Source organism: Brienomyrus brachyistius, chromosome 4 (assembly GCF_023856365.1).
Source record: "Brienomyrus brachyistius isolate T26 chromosome 4, BBRACH_0.4, whole genome shotgun sequence".
Lineage (NCBI taxonomy): Eukaryota > Metazoa > Chordata > Actinopteri > Osteoglossiformes > Mormyridae > Brienomyrus > Brienomyrus brachyistius.
The window spans coordinates 11,019,279-11,044,484 of NC_064536.1; the positions used below are offsets into that span (position 1 = coordinate 11,019,279).

At 37.8% G+C, this 25,206-nt stretch overlaps 2 protein-coding genes across 8 annotated transcripts in view; one reads left to right on the forward strand and one right to left on the reverse strand.

Annotated features, from left to right (window-relative positions):
- Nucleotides 1-21,700, reverse strand: part of LOC125740401 (coiled-coil domain-containing protein 178) — a 115,478-nt gene extending 93,778 nt beyond the window's left edge. For 2 of the 3 annotated variants that reach the window (XM_049011397.1, XM_049011396.1), the window contains exons 1-7: nucleotides 21,538-21,700; nucleotides 21,049-21,126; nucleotides 18,231-18,293; nucleotides 15,802-15,935; nucleotides 14,286-14,335; nucleotides 5,750-5,814; nucleotides 5,369-5,575 (exon numbers count right to left, since the gene is read on the reverse strand). In XM_049011397.1, the coding sequence (XP_048867354.1) occupies nucleotides 5,369-5,575; nucleotides 5,750-5,814; nucleotides 14,286-14,335; nucleotides 15,802-15,935; nucleotides 18,231-18,293; nucleotides 21,049-21,091 (562 nt within the window). In that variant the 5' untranslated portion in view covers nucleotides 21,092-21,126; nucleotides 21,538-21,700. Of the gene's footprint in view, nucleotides 1-5,368; nucleotides 5,576-5,749; nucleotides 5,815-14,285; nucleotides 14,336-15,801; nucleotides 15,936-18,230; nucleotides 18,294-21,048; nucleotides 21,127-21,537 lie in introns of those variants that run through there. The other variant, XM_049011398.1, reaches the window with a different exon arrangement.
- A 229-nt stretch (nucleotides 21,701-21,929) lies between these two features.
- Nucleotides 21,930-25,206, forward strand: part of LOC125740398 (putative Polycomb group protein ASXL3) — a 72,909-nt gene continuing 69,632 nt past the window's right edge. For 2 of the 5 annotated variants that reach the window (XM_049011374.1, XM_049011377.1), the window contains exon 1: nucleotides 22,796-22,851. Coding sequence is in view for 1 of the 5 variants with exons in the window: in XM_049011373.1 (XP_048867330.1) it covers nucleotides 22,798-22,851 (54 nt within the window). In the remaining 4 variants the exon portion in view is untranslated. Of the gene's footprint in view, nucleotides 22,382-22,686; nucleotides 22,852-25,206 lie in introns of those variants that run through there. The other 3 variants (XM_049011373.1, XM_049011379.1, XM_049011375.1) reach the window with 3 other exon arrangements.

Here is a 25,206-nt window from a genome sequence, read left to right on the forward strand (position 1 = left end):
CACAATGCAGAGAATAACCTAAGATGGGGCGCCAATCCATTAGTCAAGTCAAGAGGTTTATTCGTCATGGACACAGTTGTACATATACAACACGTAGTGGAATGTGACCCTGGTCACTCCGAGCAGCTGTGCATGATAACAGAGTAACAAAATATAGAAAAAATAAGAAAATACAGGGCACACACACATACATTCACACCTACACTGTATGGACAATTTGGTAACACCAATTAACCTTAGCATGCTTTTGGAAAGTGTGGGGAGACTGGAAAGCCCAGAGGAAACCCCACAGGGAGAACATGCAAATTCCATAGCATAATTCAGAGTCACCAGCCATCCATCTTCTACACACTGTTTAGAATCAGGGTCATGGAGGAAGCCCACACCACACAGGGCAAGACAGAACAGAGGAGGGATTCGAACCTACAGCCCCACATGTATCAGGAAAAGGAGCTACCCATGGAGTCCAACAGATACACCAGTTCATCTAAACCTGAAGGTTTTGGACTATGGAAGTCATTGCATCACCTTACTTCTATACTAAATAACTGGAATTAATAGTATAATTCATACTATTTTTGCTCCCACGACCCCCCTTACAGGCCAGATGACTAATAAGAAAATGGAAGCAGATACACCAACTTGATCCAGTCCACTGATCTATCCAACTGCATCAAATCAAACTTTTCAGTTCCAAGCTCCAACCACAAAATCATGCAACAAACTCTGCTAATTGTCAATTGTGATCCAATCATTACCTGCCATAATCGCAAAAAGCTCATGTTGTAATCAGCAGTGATTTGTAAAATGATACATATTTAGGAATACTTTGTTACCGTCTTTCATGAGGAAATTTCCATTTAGCCCATATTTTCTGATTTGGTTCAACTCTGAAACATATAACTTGCTCGTGAAAATTTATATTAAGTGATACTTGATCAATAAATCGATATTCAGCTGCAGTCTCTCTGCTCTACACCATAAATTCTTTAGTTCCCTTTTGATTAGCCAGGACACTCTACAATCCATAGTGGAGGATGAGGGAAGTCCATTCAATGGTGGCTCATTCACCATTCAGAAGAGGTCTAATAGTAAACAAGATGGATTTATATGGCCCGCAACGTGTTTTTAGATCATTAAATAAATCTGGCCCATAGATCATTCTTTTTGCATGGAATAAAAAAAATAATTACATAATGTCATTTTGCTGGTAATTTAGATATACTGCAAGCAAAACATCCAGATCTGGGCATCACTAACTGAGCTGAATTTCTTCCACTATTACAATGTAGAAATTACTGGGAAAAAACCAAGACCTCACAAAACACAGAAAGTAGCTAAGCGAACAGGTGAATGGACATCAGTATGAATGTAACATCCATAATGTAATATTCAAGATTCAAGAGTCAAGAGACAGTGATGAAGGCCTTGTATCGAAACGTCTATGCCACACTTGCTGTGGATCATTAATAAAAAAGAACGTAAACCCATCCAAGTGTGGATCTGCTTATTGTTAACTGAAAAACCAAAAATTATTCTTAGCTACTAAATAATGGGGCAGACCAATATACCCAACCTTCTATCCAACTTCTAAAACGGCTTTTCTACTAGAGAGGTGTGGTGAAGAAGTTGGAAAGGAGAATACAGAAAAGATCATTATGTAGTGATGGGAAAATGAAGCTTCTGGAACCATTTGCTGTATTTTTTGACCCCACTAGGTGGTGCTCTTGGTTTGCTCTGGGGCATGTTTTGAGCCCTTTTATGAACAAACAGCACCATCTGGTGGTGTCAGAAAATACATAAAATGGTTCATGAAGCTTCATTTGGACATCACTACCATTATGCAAAAAAAAGGTAACCTAAATTATAGCTCAGCAGCACACAGGATATTTTTGTGGTTAGTTAAATTTAACAAAGCGTTGCCCTAGCAAGAGCAGCAGGAGGTCAGAACGCCGGATCAGCCTGTACGCAGCACCCTTGAAGCAGTGGGGGTTAAGGGCATCACACAGACCCTTGACAGGGATATAAGACACAGAGCTGTAACATGCTGAGTGAAATAGTGTCCCCTCATGCAGGCCCTGATCCCAGCATGTGAAGCCAACAATTAGCCGATATTATGATTTATTTACTAGAAAGACTAGAAGATTAAAAGATTATCATAGCATAAAATTTGCATTTTTTTTCTTAACATTAAAAAAACTGAGCAGAGATCAAATTTCACAGAAATTCAAATCATTGCATTTAGTGCTTGAGTCTAACTAGCAGCTGACTTTTACTTGAAAAATTTCGTATGGATCTCATATTTGCACTTATGACTCAAACGCAACTCCTTGAGTTAAACATGTTATAAATCAAACCATGACTGCTTTAAATATAAAAACAGTTTTTCACCCCTCTTTTCCATGCAATAGTATTGTCAGAAGTGGGCATGAACATATTTTCACAAATCATGACAATGTCAGGTTCGCACACAAATTCAAATGCATTCCAGGAGCTTTCAATGAAAAAACCAAATCTTTGCTACATTCTAGAACATAGAGAAGGGGGAGGCATGTTTGGTGTTGGCCCCTCCAGTAATGGGTTCCAGGTTGTGGGGAGGACTGTAGACTGTTAATAACAATGTGGGGGGGGGGGGGGGGGGGGCTTTCTGTGTATCGCTGACTCAGCTATCGCTCTCGCATGCTCCGCTTTCTATCTTTTGTATTCTAGTGGTTTAACCTAACATACACTAGAGCTGCCCGACTATGGCAAAAAGCATAATGAAGATTATTGTTTGACCAAATGATTATTTGCCACGATTATTTACCACAATTACTCTTGACTACAGAAACATTGTATTTATTGAATCATAATAATGTCTGACATTGAAATTTAATTGAAAGCAAAATAAAATTTTAATAACATACGCTGAACTTGTAGAAATAAATTTTTATTATTTACAGACATATTATACTGAGATGAATTGTTCTCTGAGGATCAAAAACACTAAACTTGATTTTTTTTTTACCCCAACTATACATACAGTATTTGAGTCAACTGCTCAGTCCACTGATATAAAAAGTGCAACTTAAAGATTTTTAGCAAGAAAAACTAGACTGTTTACATGATCTCGCTTCAGTGATGCAAGATGGCAGGAGATTATATTTCCAGCCGTGTTGAAGACCATTTCTTTTGCTAAATAATATGTGATGGCATCCATTATATCTCAGGGTTTTTGAGAACTAGACGGATGCGCGGTTTCATTATAGATGGTGTCCTTAACGGATAACTGCGTTGCATTACGAGCTGATGAGCTTGCCTCACATTTCTGAGTTTTTTGCTCACGTATTGTGTGGTCATAGACCACTTTATGATTAAGCTTTAAGTGGTTAAATAAACTGGTCGTGTTGCCTTGTGATGCAGACACAGGTTTGAAACCTATTCTGCAAATTATTTGCTGTTGTTCTTGGTCCAATTTGTTAAAACTGAAATGATTCCAAATAACTGATGTGCGATTACCTCTTGTCGACCAAAGGTACCCATCATTTTTTCATAATTGTGGGAAGTCATAATTGTAATCGTGATTCAAATTCGATTACTTGCACAGCTCTAGTATACACTCACTGCTATTACCTAACATCGTGCTGTGCTCTGTTTTATTAATGTCCAATTAATCCATAAGACTGTGGAGGATAGATAAGATGTTTGTACCTACATATGGCCAGTAGGAATAATCTCTGTTGAACACACCAGGTTAGAAGGCTAGTGCCAGTCCATGTGCTGCATTATATATGCATAATATACTGCATTACAAAGCTATCTACATGTATAGTACATTATAGATGAAGCTTCATAAAGCATTCATAATGCATAATAAACATGGCTATGTGTTATGCCTTTTCATAAATATTTATAGGCATGTTTATAATGCTTTATGAATGCATTATTATTTGATATGAATGCGTTTATAAATTAACTAAAACATTACCTTAATTGTTACCAAAGTGCATGTACCCAGTATGTGATCTATTAAAGTCTGTGTGTGAATTGTTTGGGTCACGGAACAAGGAATAGGAGATTGAGGAAACAGTCTTGCTCACCATACTTATGCAACCTGACCCAGACCATCTTCAAAGAAAACAAGCATTACTAGCATTTCATATTATACACAAAATGAAAGGTTCCATATTTGAATAAACCACTTTTCGGTGTAATAAAAGGACAAGAATAATAGGCTTCCAAATTTAAGATAAAAGCTCTGTATGTAAAACTATGACAATAGCCTAAAGCATATTTATAACTGAAAAATCCCAGAATGAGAAAAATGTAAATCCAATCCAAAAAGAACAGAAAAGTTGAAAACAAATCCTTTTAGCACTAAAATGTTTTGCGGCACTTTAAATTAAAAATAACATCATCCCAGTCCCTGATTGTGCATGCATAGATCAAAGAGTACACTACCCGTGCCCTTTGGCTCTGTGAAACACTGAGTCAGTATTAAAATAAATCTTAGTTGTTTTCACATAAAGGCAAGGCTTTTTTTCTCTTTTCATTAATTTATCAATGTCTCTGATTTTCAATAACCAGCTATGTAATTAGATTGCTATTGGCTAGAGCATATTGTCTGAACCCACAACCTGGACAGAATCCCAGGGATCACATTTACTTATACACTTACACTCAAAAGACTATTCAGTGTTGAGATTGATCATTTGGTTATTTGACAGAACCCAATTAATCAGAATGATATTCAGGCCTAGATTTGACCTCAAATTCCCGGGCATTCTACTTGCCAGGTATTTTTATACGCCTAACATAAAATTAAAATCTACTGTAGCATATTAAGTACTAATGACTTGGGCCATTTTCCTCTGACCTCCTTTATTAACAAGGTGTTTTCGGCAACAGGCCTACCACTGATTGGATATTATTCCATTTAGTGCTTTCTTCTCTATAAATGCTAGATAATGTAGTATGTGAAAATCCCAGGAAAATGCTGTAGCTGAGATGCAGAAACCACCTCATCTGTCCAAAGCAATCATACCAGCTTCGGAGCCCTTATTTAGCCATTTGAATGCTTCACTATACAGTAACTGCACCTCTTGACCCCATTTGTGCATTTTGTATATTGAGTGGCAGCCCACGATTCTGTTTCGTAGAGCAGGATGCTTGGATTAATAAGCAGGTGTAAGGAAAAAAGGCCCCATTAAGCGTATTTACACACTGATTAATAATTCATTTTTACAGATATGTGCTTGCACAAACTACAGATGAAGGTATTTCAAACTATATGTAATATTGTTGCTAACACCAATTGAATTTCTAGGAAATTGAATTAACACAGTATTCAATATATCCTTAACTGATGATTGCAATATATTGATATTACCTCTCTCCACAGTTGCAGGGAAGTGCTGTTGTTTCCCCAGGGACAAGCCATCGATCTTCATTTGAAGTGATCTTTGGCGCTCCTGCTCCACCTCCAGAGCCTTTTCAGCTTCCTGCCAATCAGCTGCAAGCCGACCAATCAGGCGCATCACCTCCACCAGGACCCCACCTACTTCGTTCTGAAGTAGCTTCAGTGTGCTGTGGCTCTCTGTGTAATAATGGGAAAGCTGCTTAACAACCCGTCTTCATAACGATTGAAATTAGATATAGAAACTTTTTCTGTTTAGTTATATTGTACTGAGGATAATGAAAACAAATGAAATCATCATGTTAGAAAAAAAAAATAATAATTTCAGAAAGAATATCAGAGATTTATAAATACCACTTAAACATGAGCCAAAGTCTTCGACACATTGGGCAGCAGAAAACTCAGAACTCCTTGAGACCCTGTACAAAAATGTAAATGAATGAGAAATGGAAGAAATAAACAAATGAACAGACACAGATTAATGAGATAGATAGATAGATAGATAGATAGATAGATAGATAGATAGATAGATAGATAGATAGATACTGATAACAGAAAACACGCAAGACAAGACATTTTAGTAATAAACAGTGTTTTATGGGATTAACATGGACTATATAACATTTTAAACATTCTATTCCTTGTGATGTTACTCATTCAAGAAGTCAAATTAATTTATGGAAAAAACTTTTGTCTTTATGAAGCACGGGAATAATTGCTGGAAAACAACATTAAACAAAAAATGGAACTTAAAATAGGTGAGTTCTGTCAGTTGGTGTTAGAACTGAAGAGTTGCAATTTAAGATGCGCATTCTACAGCGAATTAAACTGTACAATGATCATACTGAAAGTAACATCCAAGTTATTTATCACTATTATATTTAACATGTGCAATGCAGCACTGTCACATCTCATTCTTTAACCAAGCAAGCACAGGCATAAGCGGTACTCTATTCATATATATATATATATATATATATATATATATATATATATATATATATATATATATATATATATATATATATAAACTCCAAACTGATTGTGTAGAGCATTACAGAATCATTTCCGATGCTATTCCTTTATACATTTGCCTCATCCAAGCTGTTCTTTTCTGAAAATATTTTAAAGGAGAGTAGTTTGACGTTAAGTGATACTGTCATTTATAAACAGAAAAACACACATCTACTTATTAGTACATCAGCCAAAAGAAGGAATTAACATTTGTGCCTTGATAATACATTTTGGTATCCGTTCACAAGACTACTGCTGTTAACCTGCAGGCAATGCAAAAGGGTGAGTTATTACCTCTACTAATATTACAACTCTGGAAGATTCTACACATCCTCAAAGACATACTGTCACGGTCTCACACTAGCATTAACAAATAAGTGACAGAGAGTAACCACCAATCACTCTCATCATTATGCATCAGGTCCATGTCAAAATATAGAGGAAAGGAACAAAATACATGCACTTAGACTATAAAAGCTTTTGTCTAACAGACGTGAAATATATTATAAAAGCAGCACTGTTGGAAAGGTGCAAATCATTTTGCTTTACTATGACATTCATTCAAACTATACACAGCCTCCGTAATTAAAGTGACACTCTTTTGCGACTTCAAAGTTTGTGTTTCCAGTAGCAGAAAGAAATCTTGCTGCTTCTACTTGGACTAAATAGACTGTCGAAATGCTGCATTGTAAAGAATCAAAAGTATCAAACAGCAGAAGATGTAGAAAAACCCATGATATGATAATGTTAATGCTTTAATAAATTTGTTAGCCAGAGATTAAAACATGTACAGCCCAAGAGTATGAAAAAATGCAGTAACAAAGCTTTACATATGGAAGTTAGTGATAGGCAGCCAGCCATTGCCAAAATGTAATTAGACAGATGTCAGCTGGTCGTTTCCAGTATAGGAATGATAAAAAAAAGTAGCGAAGACTGAATATAATAATAGTTGCCCTAGGGAAGCTGATGCAATAATGGGAAGTACATTTGTACTGCTATGACCCTATCTATCATTCATTCTCAGGTCTCAGGTACAGTCTCAGGTACCAATAGTTACATTACAAGCTTTTAACCTTGTCACTTGTTACACAATCAGAGACTTTATCTGAGATAACATGGGACTCTTACGTAGAAAAACAAAATCCTGGTTTTCCTCAACCAGATTGTGTTCTTCAAAGCACTGGCACAATGTTCTACGGAATTCAGTACGGCAACCAAATCAAATCAATATCTTAACACCGAGAAGAGTATGCAAATATATTCCTGGAGAAAACCGGACTGTTGGAAATGAGACATGCAGTTTGCCAGTATGGACTTGGAAACAGAAGCAAAGCTGGAGAGCAACTAATTAGCTTTGGTGAATCCAGCAACCTGTTCACTGCCAATACAATGCAAGCAATCAAAGCATAGTCTTCACACCTGGACATTACCAGATGGAGTCTGCAGGAATAAACAGACTACATTCTCAGGACCATACAAGTGAAACAGAGCTCAGTTGAAATGGGAAAGACGTTGGGGCAAATTGTGGAATAGATCATAAACTACTCATATGCAAACTGCATGTGAAGGTGAAAAGTCAAAGTAAGCAAATCTGACATCCAAGAAGACAATATCCTTTGAAAAATGTCACAGTCCATTTAGAGATGCTGGTCCTACTTGACAGAGAACTTGTGGACAGAATTCAAACAGGTAACTAAAAAGGAATATACAGTAAGAGAATTTGACAAATTTTTTTTGCACAAAAAAAATCTAAGTTGATGGCATAGGACAAAGTGGAAATAGAGAAGAGAATGGAAATCAAAAAAAGATAAAGATGTGTTAAATGTAATGAACTGTTCCAAAAAGCTACCCGGAAAGACGAAGGCAAAAAGTATGAGATCATTTGCGAAGTCATCGAAGAAGCAAATAAACAAGGAATAATAAGGCTGTTTTAAGAGAAGCCGGCAAATAAAATGATGAAAAGACCTTCCATCCTCGAGAAGGTATGCTAAAGGACATCAATGGACGAATAATAAGTGACAGAACAGAACAAAGCAGGCATAAAAGCAGATATAAAAGGAATACAGAAAGACCTTTATAGCAAAGATATCAACCATCAGGACATATTTACTAAGGTCAAACACATGGAAGAATATTGTATAATGGAAGTGAAGATGAGATTGGCCCTGACATCACTGCTGAGCAAGAAATGTTAATGTAGATACCAACAGAAATTTATTAGATTATAAAAATCCAGAGAAGAATGAAAATGTTAACTAAATTATGCCAACATGTCAGGAAGACAATTTAATGATCTACATACTAGAATAAAATCCTTATAAAAGCAATGTTGGGAAGGTTACTTTTGATAGAATCTAATAGGGTACATATTACTAGTTACCCTGTTAAAAGTGTAATGAGTAATGCTAACTATTTTGATTACTTCATTAAAGTAATGTAACATATTACATTTCATTACTTGGTAATTACTTTTCTAACAAGTGTTTTAAACTAGACAATAAAGACAGAAAGCCCCAATGGCTTTGCTGACCCGCATTGTCTGGAAATATGCCAACAGAATGCATTTCTGCTAGATGAAAAGCTGCAAAGCAACAAAATGAACGTTATATTCCACATATAAGCATTTTCCCCAAAATGAATATATTCCAATGTAAGCCTTTTTTAATTATCAACATTTTGATTAGCAACTACTTATTTAAAATTAACCCATGCAGTACTGTGTAGCTACTTTAACCCAAACACACAACATACTTGCGAAGATGCAGAAGTTTGGCCAGCACAGCTGACCGAAAAATCACTCTGCTTTTACACACACACACATGTGAAAGAGTTGCTTCAAGCGGCCACAACAGAGTACAAGCGAGATCTGAAAAGGACTGCAGCAAATAAGACTGTAAGGCGTTCCACTAAGTAAACTGAGGTAAGAAAAGACTAATTAAAATAACAATTAATTAATAATTAAAAACTGTTAGGCTATTATGTCATTAGGCCTATAAGTCACTGTTGCAGTGTAGCCATCTGTGTGCTTTGCAGTTCTTTGCAATGGTGTCAGAGTTTTTCTTGCTCTTTATGCTGGACTGGATGGACATCCCTGTTTTTGACAGTGTTTGCCTACTTTGCCTCACTGACAGCACTAGAGATCTGGAGATCAAGAAATATGAGAGAGAGAGAGAGAGAGAGAGAGAGAGAGAGATAGTACTCATACTGTACATCTCTAACAACAAAATGAGACAATCAAAGTATTCCATATGACTCTTTAATGATGTAAAATTTGGACAATGAAGAACTATGATGGAAAGAAGATCCTGACCAATATGGTTCATGTTATGAATAGACCCAGTACATCAGAAAAGACCATAATGCTTCAAAAAGTTAAATGTTAAAATGGATCGGAACAAACAGTAACTAGAGGAATGGACCCAGTCGCGACAACAATGAGCTTGCCTTCGGGAAGCCTAAGGACTTGGAAAGGTGTCATGGTGACCAGAAGTCGACGCCGACTTCACAGCGCTTAATAATAATATTAATAAAGCGAGGACCAGAGCATGAGCGAGCATTTTCAGAGTCAAAGGTTATATTTATTCAAGCAGCTCTGAGGATTCCTTATTTGTCACAGCCATCTGTTCTACAGCCAGCTGCAATACAAGATGCTCTAATAATTTCTGTCCTATTTTAGCTAATAAAGTTCTTATGTGGAGAAGAGAAAAATATTATACGCGATTCGTAACAAATGGGAAGTACATTCTGTTTAGTACACAATTTCTTACCCTAGAAACTCACCCTGGAAGAGATTGTCCATCCATCCATTTTCCAAACCACTTATCCCTCTGGGTCACAGGGAGTCCAGAGTCTATCCTGGAAGCTACGGCCAACGAGGCAGGGAACCCCAGATGGGGGGCCAGCCCATCGCAGGGCACACTCACACCATTCACTCACACCATTCACTCACACAGGCAATTTAGTAACTCCAATTAGCCTCAGCATTTTTTTTGGACTGTGGGGGGAAACCGGAGTACCCAGAGGAAACCCCACGACGACATGGGGAGAACATGCAAACTCCACACACATGTGACCCAGGCAGAGACTCAAACCTGGGTCCCAGAGGTGTGAGGCAACAGTGCTAACCACTGCACCACAAGCGATTGTCTGTTCATAAAAATAACTAAGACCATTTCTCATTGAGACTTCCAGTCACAGTGAAGTCTATTGGCTCTTTCAGACACCCATTACAACATCCAGTTACATTTATCTATTTAGAAGACACATTTGTCCAAAATGACATATAAGTGAAGGAAATGCGAGTTCAAAGAGCAGGATCAGCACATACCTGGCATCCCAGTAGTTTTGGGTTAATGGCCTAGTTCAGGTGATATGATACAGACACAGATCACAAAACCTACAGACCTACAGGCCATACCAGATGCAATCATGGTTGACTGACTCAGTAGCCATCAATATTTTTGCAACAATACATACCTCTCTCAGGAGGAAGGGGTCCTACATTTCTGTGTGAAGGAAGCTGTAGGCAATCTGCCGCTCAACTCTCATCATGACCATTCATATTTGCAATGTGATGAATCCTTTCAAACCTTATACCCCCATGATTATTTAGGTGATTAGTTGATCTATTTTCATTCCTTCTAATTTTTCTTCTCCACTTTTAATTTTTTCCACAGCAGCTCCATTGTAGACACTCCCTTCCCAGCAGAATTTTTGTTTATCCATATTTCCCTTGTATCCATTTCCATTCAATAAATTAAAGGCAATATCAGATTCTATTCAACGAACATTAAATCTGATCATTCACTGCTGTTTCTAGGAAGGTTCCGCAATTCAAATCTTATAATTCAAATGTAAACCTGAAGTTAAATGGAAGCGACACACACCTGTACCGATTTCGTTAAACAGACGGCATACAAGGACAGTACACATCAGCCACAGCATAGGATTTAGCTGATTATTAGTTTATTATGGTTTGTTGACAATTCATTTTAGTGCTTTAATTATGTTTTAGTGCCTTAATTATCCCTAAGATGGGCTAGTTGCTATTACGTATTTGCATATCCCGGTAGAGTCACGGTGCAACACAAAACTTTAATTAAGTGGAGAGATGCTGAATAACAGCACGGTTACATTATTCTGTTAATTAGCCTTTTCTGATTCTGCTGTTTGATGGTAGGAACTTATTCTGGGCAGTTTTAATGTACAGTTAGTTCCACATAGTGTTTTAGTGACAGCCTCCTACCACCAAGACGCTGGGTTACAAAGATAAGGGTGTCAACTTGCAGGAGTCCGATGAGGAAAGCCATCTGTCACTGTAGACAGTTCCTAATTAACATTCCTTCTCCACTTACTGCTAACTGTATCGTTCCAGTCTACACCAGCAGCCCATCTGATCCAGCACTGATGGGCAGCCACGTCAGCACTGCCAAGCTGCAGTGAAGATAGTTGACTTTATTCCAGTCTATGTTCTCTTCATTCCGTCTCGGTTTCCATGGATTACCCAGAATGGCATAGATATTCCATCCTGGCATCTCTGCCAACTACTGATCAAGTATGGGGTACAAGCTTGCAAATTCCACTCGTGAGAGTAAACTGTCAATCTAATGTGTCAATAGCGGAAATACAAGGATTTCAGATGCTAAACTGTAAGGTGCACACACAGCTGGAGATCTATATACAGCTAAGAACATGCAAGGATCGGACAGGGTTCGTATTAGACACGGGCAAACATAAACGCCACAATCGGGAAATACTACAACAGCACAACAAGGGGATATTTACAATGCACAGACAGGGGCTATCTAAAATTACCTGCGAGCCTGCCTGGAATGCTAATCCCCACCAGCGCTACAGTATTATACTAAGGCCATAAGCAGAGGCAGATAAGTAAAGATCCAGATCAAGATTTTGTTTCAACCAACCAGTTCAGTAGTCTGTAATTGTGACTCTTTATATTCAACTGGTTGGTTGAAACAAAATCCTGGTTTGGATTTTTACTTTCTGGATCTGAATTGTCCACCTCTGGTCATAAGCCACAAACCTTCAACAACAACAAAAGGCACATTACCCAGCAATCTTTAGGATAAAACTCCCCTCATACACTACATGGACAAAAGTATTGGGACACACCTTTTAATCACTGAATTCAGGCGTTTCATTACCACAGATGTATAAAATCAAGCAACTAGCCATGCACTGAGGTTTACAAACATTTGTGAAGGAATTCTGAAGAACTCAGTGAATTTAGAGTGTGGTATTGAGGTTGCCACATTTGCAGTAAGTCAGTCCATGAAATTTCTTCCCTGTTAGATATTCCAGTCAGTCGTCAGTGGTATTATTGCAAAATGGAAGCATTTAGGAACCACAGAAACTCGATTTGGTTTTGATTTTTGATTTCCTTTAAAATTCTCTCTACTTATTCAATAATCAGCATTTTTGCAACCTATCTACTGACTATACCACCTCCCCCCTATGATCCTTACTATCATTCAGTTCCTTATGATACTACTCTCCCCCAAAAGCCAAGGCTCCTAACTGGCCAACCACAAGCAGCAAAACCTCAGTCTTGCCCTTTTAGGCAGACATGCTATCACTGCTGCCTCTTTCTTTCTGCTTACCATTGTTACGATCTCATCTCAAAGCTTCACTACCATTTTGAAGATGACAACCTTTCTTAATTTTCCCCTTGGACCCATATATCTCTACTAATACTGATGCCTGTTTTTCTCCATCGGGAGGGCTAATCATCATCTGAAACTGACCTGGGGATGTTCCTCTTCAAATCAAAATAATATTTATTCTTGTCTTCCGAGTCACCACACACTTCATCAGCACTTTCAACACATAACTTCGATAACAGAATGATGAAGACATCTCCAGAATGCCAACCAGGGTATTCTCTCTCCCTTATGTAATTGTCTGTTTTACACGGCTTCTACTCCAGGCTGTGATCATACCTCAGCTTTGTCATTAAAAACTCTCTCCTTTGAACCAACTACTGGCTTGTGAATACCTGATATTGTGAATTCACCTTTCAAATTAACTTAAGTTGAATGCAGTTTATATATAAATATATCCTAAGGCACTTACATTTTAGTCATGAAAGCTTAATGCCTAAACCCACCAGATATCTCTTTACTAGCCTGTAGTTGAGACTTTGCTATGATTTTCAACATTTAAGAAGGAATAAAGGATCGCCTTATTATGAGGGCTTTCATCTGAAAACATACCATTTTTCATGCCGTACTATAAAATTGATTTGAGGTCAAATGCATTTAATGAGTATCACAATTAGTATCACAAAATTAGATGATCCACCATATCATACCATGCATGAACATGCCACTGAAAATCCTTGAAGCTCCAGACAGAAAAGAGGAGGTTCCAGACTCCTTTTGGCTGACAGGAGTGGACATTAGATGGCATCATGTATCTTTTTTTATTATTGTTCTTGTTGTTTTTAGGTTATGATTAAACCATTTTTTCCCAGTGAATCTCAAAAGTAAACATGGTATTCTCACTCATATGTCTGTCTGCTAGCCATAAACCATAACATTTTAGTGTTTGTGTGTGTATACTGTGTGTGTATATATAAATGTGTGTGTGTGTGTGTGTGTGTGTGTACTGTATGTGTGTGTGTGTGTGTGGTGGCAAGCTACCAGCTAACATTTGGTGCTCTAATGCCTCCCTCCTCATACCAGTCTTGGTAAATACTTACTATGGTTGACTATGGGTACCCCACAAGCCTTGCAGTTCCAGAGATGCTCCGAATATTTGGCCCTTGTCATAGTCACATAGGTCTTTATCCTTGCCCATTTTATATGTGATGCATGAATACAATCAATTGGTTTTAATGTACTTAGAGAAGACCTACCTCTCAACTTTGCTGTCAACTGTTTTTTGGGCCACAAGGAGATTTGCAGACTAGACAAAGAGAAGACATTTGGTAGTCATGAAATAATCCATTCATTTCAAAGCATCTCAATTACAATAGGTAAACCTGAATATTGTATTTAAGCTACAGGTCATTATGATAATGTAGAAATAAAACATTGCTACAGTGGCAATTATATTTACAGCAAATTATTGAAAATAAAGCAGAGTATATTCATCCAGAAAACCATTAAGATACTATAAAGCAATCAGTTACTACTGAGAGAACCTATGTCATCACATTCACTTCTCCTTCTTTAACAGTTTCCATGGATACGAAATATGCACCACAGGCAGTCTTCCATAAACACGTCAGACATCACAACATCGCAAGTTATCTTTTATGCATCGGTGACTTTAAAGCATGTTCACTACTCTGTGATCGATAAAGTTTATATTCCGGAGCTGAATAGCTGAGTTTAGCATAACAATAAGCAGAATTTCAGAATTCTCTCTTTGTAGGCTGAGTACCATTCAAATACCTTGACACTAAAAATAAGTAATCCCCCCCCCCAACCAGGCTTTGTTTGGTAAGCTTTGTTGTAATGTATTTTATTGTATGAAATGTATTTTACCTCTCGTTTAAAATCTCTGATGAAGATTGCAATTTTACTAGCGATTCTTACAATAGAATGTCTTTATGTTAACACAACAAATCCACTGCTAGCAAGGATTAGATATAATTTTAGTATAAAGACAAAAAGATATTCATATTATTCATATTATATTCCATTTTCCACTAACATAATACATAAAATATACTGAGGTTTAAATGGAATAATATCAATAATCCCATTTTAAAACCTGGCAGCATATAACCACTGAACAAACTACTGTGTTACAAAGACTATTGATTCTGACGACAATATCTTGACAACCTTTATTGCTAAAAATAATATTGCTGGTCCACTAAGCCTGAACATTTCGCCTTTGCCAGCAAGCATTGATATGAAGAGGCTACTAAAAATGTGTTGTTTTATCTACAGCTGAATTTACGCACCTTCCATTATAATTTAAAAACACGATTTGACTTGCAAGATGGGAATATCCATAAATAGTCGCAATGAGTCCAAAATAGGAATATGAGGTATTTTTGTTTTGTTTTTTTTTAGATGATCTATTCTGGTCTTGTTCCCCAGCTGTTGAATCTAATAATTCATGAACTAAGTGACAATAACCAAGACCTGTGGCTGTCATTTCTGCTAAGAACAGACAAAATATATAGCCAAGTGAAGAACGTTTTGTTTGTGTGGAGGACATAATTAGAAAAAATAGACTCCCGACACTATACATCTCAAACTAATGTTTATAGCTCAGTAAAGCACTGTGGATAACAACAGTCTAAGTCAGGCAGTTTAATAATAGTATTACCCTCAAAAAAATGATTTTCATTATTTTCCTTCACTGCAACACCTGATCTAGATGAAAACCAGACAATTATCTGCTTTTTTTCTTACCTGTTCACAATTTTCAAGTTTTCGTTTCAGCTCTCGAATATGGTGAATAGCTTTGTTAACACACAGCGATGGTGTGTTTGCCAAAGCACAACTACGCCGTCTACTGGAATAGGCCTTCTGCAAATCGTCCTCATCTTTATAAACACACAATAAAAAAGATCAATAAATACACTGACACTTAGCGTCTCAATCCTCCAGAGGTTCTTACTTAAATATCAAGCTGGAAAATATGCCATGTGCAACAGAGTGAGTCTTGGAAACAGCCAGGCAATCCGCTAAAATATTAACTATTGTTATTAGTGTTGTTGACATTACTGGATGACATTGTATTATCCCACATTATATGCTAGCCAGATCACATTAACATCTGTCTGTTCGCACTTCAGGAACATTGACTGTAATATTATCATAAACAACACAATTTACATTTTAGGAGAGAGTATATTCTTTTTCATACAATCTACTTGATACAACAGTAATCCATTCAATGGCCACTACATTAGGTACATCACACTGGGTAGGGCCCATTTTTGTCCCCACAGAACCCATTTCAAGGGTAGAGGAATTTAGAAAAGCCTTGTTGCATAACTCTGCTGTACTAAGCTGTCATTTTTGCACTTGTGGTCTTCCTGTTAGCTTTAACGAGTCTGATCCAATCTCTCTCATTAACTAGGCGTTTTTTGGCCACAGACATGCCATAAACTGGATGTTCTCATGCATCACACTGGGGGCGGAGCCCAACCTTGGCCAAACTAGACCCAAAGATTTTACTGGAGTGGCAGTGGGGTAATATTTTGCTGAGTGGGGGGCAAGCTCCCTTGGTAATTTTTCCGGATTGAGAGCACTATCCATTAATCCTCTTGCAATCAACTTGCCAACATGCCACGACAGAGCGATTGACGGGTTGGCCAGCTCTGGTATACAAAATGAAATGCTGCAGATTTTGTGCTTATTTCTTGATGAGGGGTCACGCAACTCAGGTGGCCTCATATTTACTGACGGGGGGGGGGGGGGGGATGGCTACCTCTTAGATCTGCCCAACATCACGACATTGCAGTACATGCTACTACCGTAGTCACCAATTTGCAGACTCCAGTCTGAATTTCAAAGCATGCAGTGATCTACACAAACTCAGAAGTGGGACTAAAATTAATAGCTGATGTGCTACACGAAGATCATTTTTCTGTGTACAGGGTAGTTCAGCAACCAGCCTATTCAAAATGCTGCTTCTTCTCCAAATGCATGTATTTAAGTCACTTTGGGCTTCACAGACAATTGTTTGGAGCCTTAGTGACATCAGTAGTGTTCGTTGTATGAAAGGCTGTGAGTGAAGAAATTAGCAAAAATAGCGACTTCAAAGAACACTGGAAGGCAAAACACTCCTTTATTCTCTCTGCAGGAATTACATGCTCTGAGTGCCTGTTTTATTCCATGGCAATTGTGAAAAGGAGCACTGTGAAGCGTCATTATGAAACAAAACAGGGACACTTTGAGGCAACATACCCACACAGACCAAAGTAGAGAATAAGTGAAATAAATTAACTGCAAATTGATTGGTCTGCCACAGTAATTTCCTGTACATTTGCAGTTCATGAACATACACATGAGTGTTAATTGAACGTATCCTAGACTTTGGGGTAACACAAAAAAAAATAAATTCGTTCACTAAGCGGATGATCAGAAGGTCCCCTGTCTGAAGCCGGCCTCAGCAGAATAACCGGGTGTGTGGGCCCCTGAGTGAGGCCCTTAACCCCCAGCTCCATGGACACTGTTACAGGTGGCTGCCCTTCACTGCCAACCTTAAGCTCACTGCACCTTTCTCACTGCACCAGCTCACTGTTTCTGTGTGTCATGGAGAGCAAGATCAGGTACGCAAAAATAAAACCAGCCCGTTGGTGGTCATCTGGCACCGTCAAGCACACAATGTTCAAAATCAAGTCCATTGCAAGTTTTCGTCTTTCTAATCAAACATCAAGTGCACCTCAGTGTCACATGATTTGCTGTTCGGGTGAGCAGTCGATTGGCTTTAAAAAGCAGATGAACACACAACTCATCTTCACTTGGAGCACTTCTCAGGAAAGAAGTAGCTATTTCTGTAAACTGTACTAACAATTGATTGTGTTCTGATGGCAAAACTAAATAGTAACTATTTTGTTCTTCCTTCCCATTATGGAAATTACTTTATGTGTAGTATTCACTCAATTCACAACAGTTTTCATTTTATTAAAAAATTCTGCAATATGTTTTAACTGTTGAATTCCCTTTACACCAGCAAGCGCATCAATAAATGGTGCATTTTTTTTATGATTTACCCAAATGTTGACGAATTCCTTGTGCTACAACGAAAGGTTTATATTATTACAGAGAAATACACACAATTAGTTGTTTAAACAATCATTCATCACGCAGGCAGCAGTCCAATCCCTTACCATAAACAGAATGTTCTGTAGATATGGGGACCAGGACTTTTGAAAGATCTATAGCAGCACCATCTGTGTGAAAGCAAAACACAACAATGATAACAAACAGTGGCAACTTTAGAAAAGTGGTAACTGCAAGTAGGCCTGTCTGAATTTTTAATGTATGACCATTGTGGCATTTCCATTGCATCCTACTAAGCTGATGTTGCTTAATTTCTTCATTAACCAAATTAGTTTGGAGAAACCGGTTTTCAATGTACAGTCTATGCCCCAATAACAACACAGAACACAAACAAACCAGATACCGCCATCCAGCTGCCGCAGCTTCTACCTGATTTTTCCTGGAAACAGACACCGTGGGAAACAGGCAACTGATAGCACTTTGGGCTGGTGATGGTCCAGACAGCTCCAGAGCAAGATGAGTAAGAAGAGACTCAAATGCTGAGAACTGGTAAACACTGGGGAGGAGAGGCATCCCAGAGACGGGACCCTGGAATCCAACCAGATAAACGAGCCAGAAGACAGGAAATGCAGAATGATAGATTAAAAACAGGGAGATTGGGGAACCAGCTTGTAGATAAGACTCCATTGACCTAGAGACTGGACTTTTGCATAATATTTGTCCTTCATGTCATATGTTTTCCTGCTCATGTCAATGCAGCATATTTTCTTGTTTTCGAATGATTAATCAATCATCCTATTAGACATTTTGTTAATAATAAGTATGATTAATAATCTAATGTAACTAATTATTTATTAATTATTGAACTCAATTAATTATTTTTGTTATTATTAATAATTATTAATGTCAATAATAATTATTATTATTATTATTTGTCAAGTATGCTAATAAGGATTATGCACTATCATCTTGGAAGCCTTAAATGAAAACTTTTTACACGCACTGTGGTTTTTTTTACCCATAAGCATAGGACAAGAAGCAGGGGCTACCATAGATGGGATGCTAGCCCACTGCAGGATGCAAATGCACACAATCATACGTTTGTTTTGTGCTTCTTACCAACTGTGTTTTCACTGCTAACACATGGCTTCATTTCACTAAATGAACTGTATTCAGTTTTGCAAACCAAGACATGCAATCCCTTTAAGAGGGTATTGACCACAGTCACTTTATAATAAAATATCTGCAGTATTGGTGATAAATGAACACCATGGTGTTGATCTGTTTCTTGTTATAAGGTAGTTTCAATTGATCTGTAGGCCCACTATTTTCTTCCAGCAATTTGCATTAGAGCAAACTGATTTAATCTGTCAAAGACAAGTGCACAAAATATCAGATTACATTACAACTGGGTCTGGCCAATGTCATTAAAGCATACATGTATTTAAAGGCAACTTTACAGTGCCTAGTATAGAGAGCATTAATGCAAATGCATGTAAGTATGTATCTTCTTGCAGCCATGAATCAACCAAACATCCATGAAGCAGGCTCTGTTTCAGCAATAGACGAGGATGGTTGTCGGGAGAGTATTTACTGAACTGGGTTATACAGTGCCAAACTGCAGAACTGTCTAGAACACAACTATCTAACAATGCACTCAAAAGCCTTACTGCCACTGAAGAAAAATAACACAGTGTATACCTCAACACTGATTTATAGACATTTCAAATGTGGATCCCTATATCATAGTCAGTGCTCATTACATTGCAGACACACTGGAGCTGAAATAAAGAGTACTGCAGACCAGCATCCCTCCCAAGAGATACTCCCAGCCACATCACTGAGAGGCAGTTACATTTTTTTAAATCAGTTATTTGCAATGGTAACAATGTAAAAATGGTGAAACAACTATGCAGGCAGTTTCTGCACTGGTTGCTAAGCCAGTTCCATAGAAACGGAGACCATCCTTGCTAGCATGTCATACGGCCAGAAAAAAAGCAATAGAGAGCTTCATAAATATTTTCCACAGGAATTTAATAGAACAGCTGTCACTGGTAGCTAGGCCAGTTCCATAGTAACAAAGATGTTAAGTGTTAGCATATCACATAACCAGAAAATAGCAATAAATAGCTTCATAAATATTTTTTTCGCCGGAATTGAAAAGAACAGCTGTCACCTGCTCCGTGCGAAAGAAATTCCCATTATGCTACCTGCGTAGGAAAAAAAAGCAACATACCTTTTTATTACTTTAGACTGATGATCTGATACAATAATCAGTCTCCAGTAGGAAGGAGGTATACAGTACAGCTTTTCCCTTTTCACTATTTTGAATGTTCATATCACATCCCAAATCTGTCGCTATAATCCTTATTATGGTATGGTTGAATCAAACACCTGCATTTACTCCAGGATACAAAACACCATCTATTATAATCTTTAAATCAGTTCTGGTTCTGGTTCCTAAAAGACATATGATGAGTTTAGGTCACTGGCGGTCACATGTCAAAAATAACAACAACAAGAGTGGACTGAGAGGGTTTCGAAAATCTGCTCTTCAAATGTAAATAAGCTGCAGTCTACTGGACATCCATCTATCCTCCATAATCATTTACCCCTGATGAGCCTGCAAGCACACGACACATATGACAGGCAATGTCAGAGTCACCTAAACTGCATGCTTTTGGACCAAGGGAGCGTGCCCACAGGGCATCCACACAAACAGGAGGAGAACATGCAAACCCCACGCACACGCAGAAATGACTCTATTAAACCCTCAGTTTGAACTTTGAGGCCATAAGGACAGTGTCAACACGTCGCACTGACGATTTAGGAATTCGTTTTATTAAAACAACCAGATGTAATATGCATAAATAATCATGCATGGATATGAAAGGAAAGTAATAAAAAGGTCTTTAGATAACTGACCTTGTAAAGGTGACTCATTCTGCCTTGAGGGACATTTCAGCATTTTTAAGCATGTACTTCGAGTTTATCCACACAGACCTATAAACACAATGCAATTTGATATCTGTAAGTTTCATAATTAGCACAGTACACCACTAATATATATATATATATATATATATATATATATATATATATACACTTACATATAGTACAGTTTGTAAATGCGTATAAAAATGAAAAGTAAAACCTCACTAAACTGCCCTGCATGACTTCTAATAACGTCACTGTAGTTCAATAATATGTAAATATATGCTAACACATGGATCACATGTACTCATTAAACTTTGACAGTCTTTTTACTACACTACATATTTTTGTGCCGTAAATACAGTTCGTTTTGCAGCATGCAAGATATATAGCATTATAAATAGCATTAAAGCTGCCAATTACCTTCTCATTTGTTGGGTGTCAGGCAGCTATATCTAGGTAGTTAATTATGTTACTTACTATATTTCTGGCCGACACTTGCTGGTGAGTCATTCACATTCTGCTGCAGAAACACAAAGGATTTAGCTAAACGTGAAATCAGCCTTTCTGAAATCAGAAGTCTGTTTACTGCTCCCTATTCACGAAACGGAGTGTGTTTGTGTGTGCTGGGTGCAGGGGTGATTGTTTCTGTGTCTACCGGTTACCAGAGGTGGAATTTACAAATCCAGACCAGGATTTTGTTTCGACCAACCATCTGAGTACTCTGTGACTGTGACTCTTTATGCTCAACTAGTTGGTTGAAACAAAATCCTTGTCTGGTTTTGTACTCTCTGCACCCGAAATCTCCACCTCTGCCGGTTACCAAGCGACGGGCCCAACGAAACCCATAAGCAAGTTTCAGGGACAGAAAGCGGAGATGTGTTTGAATAGGGCACGCTGCTCTACTGCATTACCACAAAGTAATGCAGTGAGGAGGGTAAGAAAGTGAATTAAAACAAACAAACAAATACATTCAATTAAAAATAAACACATAAATAAAATAACGATAATAATATGTATAGCGCATATTAGAATTATTATTGCTATTATTATCCCTTGCATATTACCAATACAGCACGTTCGCAAAGGCAAATTAAAGGGTAAAGAAGAAAAAGCTAACCACCTAACAAATAACAAGGCAAAGTCCCTGTTAATGTGAAATGTTTTAAATATAACGACTTATGCAGTAGTTTTTGTCTTGTTACATATGTTCTGGAACATTAAACAGAAAGTAAATTAAGATAAATCGGGATGCAGTATTCATCAAAAAAGGGAGGAACCATTTCAAGGAATTTAGATAGATGATCGGCAATAACAACTATCAGTAAGTCGTTCTTTTTGTTAAAGTAGCTGCTTGGTGATACGACACGTAAATGGGGGGGGGGGTGGTCCTTGTGCAGACTGTAGTTCGGTGATAAACGGCGTAATTAACGATGTGTGATTAGTTTACTTCATAAAGAAGTTTGTACCGCCGGCACAAAACACACTTCATACAAGTTCATTTCTAGGTGGTATTTTATAAAATTAGAAATATTAAAAGTCACGTTGCCGGGGAGAGAGCTCGCGAGAGCGCTCGCGGCCGGGAGGCAGTCGCCGCGTGACGTCAGCGCGTGTTATTGTTGTTTCCAGCTGTCAGCTGCTGCAGTGGCAGCGCAGGAGCGGCGCTCTGTGTCACTATGTCACTGTGTCATTGTCTTCGCCTCTCCGCTGCTGCCTAACGGCCGCTCATGAAGCCCAGCAATGAAGGACAAACGCAGGAAGAAGGATCGCACCTGGGCAGACGCAGCCCGCCTGGTAAGCTTGCGTTTCGCCTCTTTCGAAACGTGCAAAAAAGAGATGATGGTGCATAAAGTCCGATCAGCTTCGCCCACGTTATATTGCACTGAGGAAGGAGTGAAGGCAGTGCTCTTTCATGCTGTCAGCTTTCACGCTTTATAGTGAGATAGCAAGACGTCTTTCTTTTTAGCATGCGATTGCTGCCGGTTTTGGAAAGGAACCAGGTGGTGTGTAAATTAAAAGTAGCGAAGTCACTCTGGCATCTGAACCATGTAATGCTTTTACTACGGCGTTAACTTAAACGGTGTGCAGGGTGTTACGGGAACTGGTAAATCTGAATGCTTAGTGTAATCAGTACGACGGGATTGTAGTAATTAAAGTTACATTTGTAGCAACAATTAATAATAAGACTTGCAAATTAGTCACATTGAGATTGTCCCGTAATTTTTAGGTGCTCTTTACAGTCGCTGGTTTTAATATATATTTATATTTTTTGTTTGTTTTTTTTCGTATGTTAACTGTTTGTTTGTATGTTTGTTTTTTATTTGTTTGTTTAGTTCACCTTCAGAACTAATTTTTATTCGCAATTTTGTTAGAAGGAATTAAATGTTAACATTTTTGTTAAGTGTTAAGTGTTAGTACAATATGTGTGATTATGTGTATGTGCACATTATAATAGGTATACATTGTGAAATCTATTGTTTCTTATCAATAGCTTAATTACGTACACCACACTGGTAACTTAGCTGTTTTAATGCCATCGTTTTGAATGTTCACCTTGCACTGAATTCTCTATCACAGTAATGTATAATTTTTGTGACATGATAAAAATATATGCATTTTATCTGTTCCGTTTTGCTATCCACTTGACTTATGGAAGTGCCCGAGACTGTTTGTATGCTTTATGCTTAACTTGCAGCATGTAGAGAAACTGTTATTGGCCGGATGCTGTAAATCGGGGGGAAAATCACTTGCCGGCAACAAAACTGTCATTTTATGTTTTTTTTTCCTTATTGAGAAGACACACCCAGTCTTAGAGGTGTACCTCTAATATAAAAGGGACTGAAACTGTATTTATGCTCTGTGACCCCCACCAGCATAAGTGGATGGATGGGGGGATTATGTTCACTGTAATACCTCAGAATTTCAGTTCAGTTGGCTCTCAGTGATGATGCATGTGTGGTTAATTTTGTATAATATGCCTCATATATATATATATATTTCATTCTCTTCAAGCTGAAAAAAAGTTGCTTGGATAGACCAAGGTGGATGATGGTGGATGAATGAAATATTCATTCTAGTTACACTCCATTCCTGAAGTATGCAAGAAATTATTAATCAGAAACATGTGCCTATTGATTAGCCATATATTTTTGTCCAACCAGTGTTACATGGCATTTTTTTCTATAGTAAATTCTTGAATCATTTGGATATTTATCAGGCCTAATTAATTATTGTAATTGAAGGTATTACATCAATGCAACGTACTGTAATGTAAATGAGACGTTAATGTAATGTCCCAATGCTTAGCCATAACCTTTGATGCTTCTTAATTTACGAACCAGTTCCATTTAATTCTTTTTAACTTGCTTTTAATCAATATAATAGTAATGGCTTTTATGATAATCATGATGATTGTTATTATTAGTAATAGTGAGGCGTTGTATGCTGACTTCGCACACTCAGCATCAGAAGTCCACTTTGGATTGTGCAAACATCATGGATGGTATCCCCAATGATCCAGCCTGCAGAATGGTCCACCAAGGTTGAAGTACTAAGATTAACAGCAATTAATATGTTATTAGAATATGTAAATATTTCTCAAATAAGGGTAAGAATTGGAATTATCTTGTGCAGAAAAACCGCTAAGGAAATTGGTGTAAGATAGAGTGCAAGGAATGTGGATCAGAGTTATTTGTACAATTCAGGAATTTGGCCTTTGTGAAGAAAAGTGACTCTCATTTTGAAAAACATTTTTTTTGTGTAAAGGGTGACTCAGTGGGTGCGCCTGTTGCTTCAGAACTCCAGGGTTTGGGTTCGAATGCGTGGGTGTTACATGCTCTCACCATGCCGCGTGGATTTCCTCACGCAGCTCATAGACGTGCTCTGGACTGACATCGTGACCAGGGTGTACCCTGAGAAGATGAAGGAAACTGGATGTTTCTTACAGATGCAGACAAACGTACTGAAAAATGCAGTGCTAAATATTGGTTTGTGACTTGTGATTTCAGTTGGGTTGAGAAATAGGTTATGAAATTAACAAAGATAAACAAGCAACACTTTTGCAGCTGAAGCCTGGTTGACCTTTTATTCCCTTTAGATTTTTTCCAATTCAATTCAGTTCAGTTCAATTTTATTTGTATAGTGTGTTTT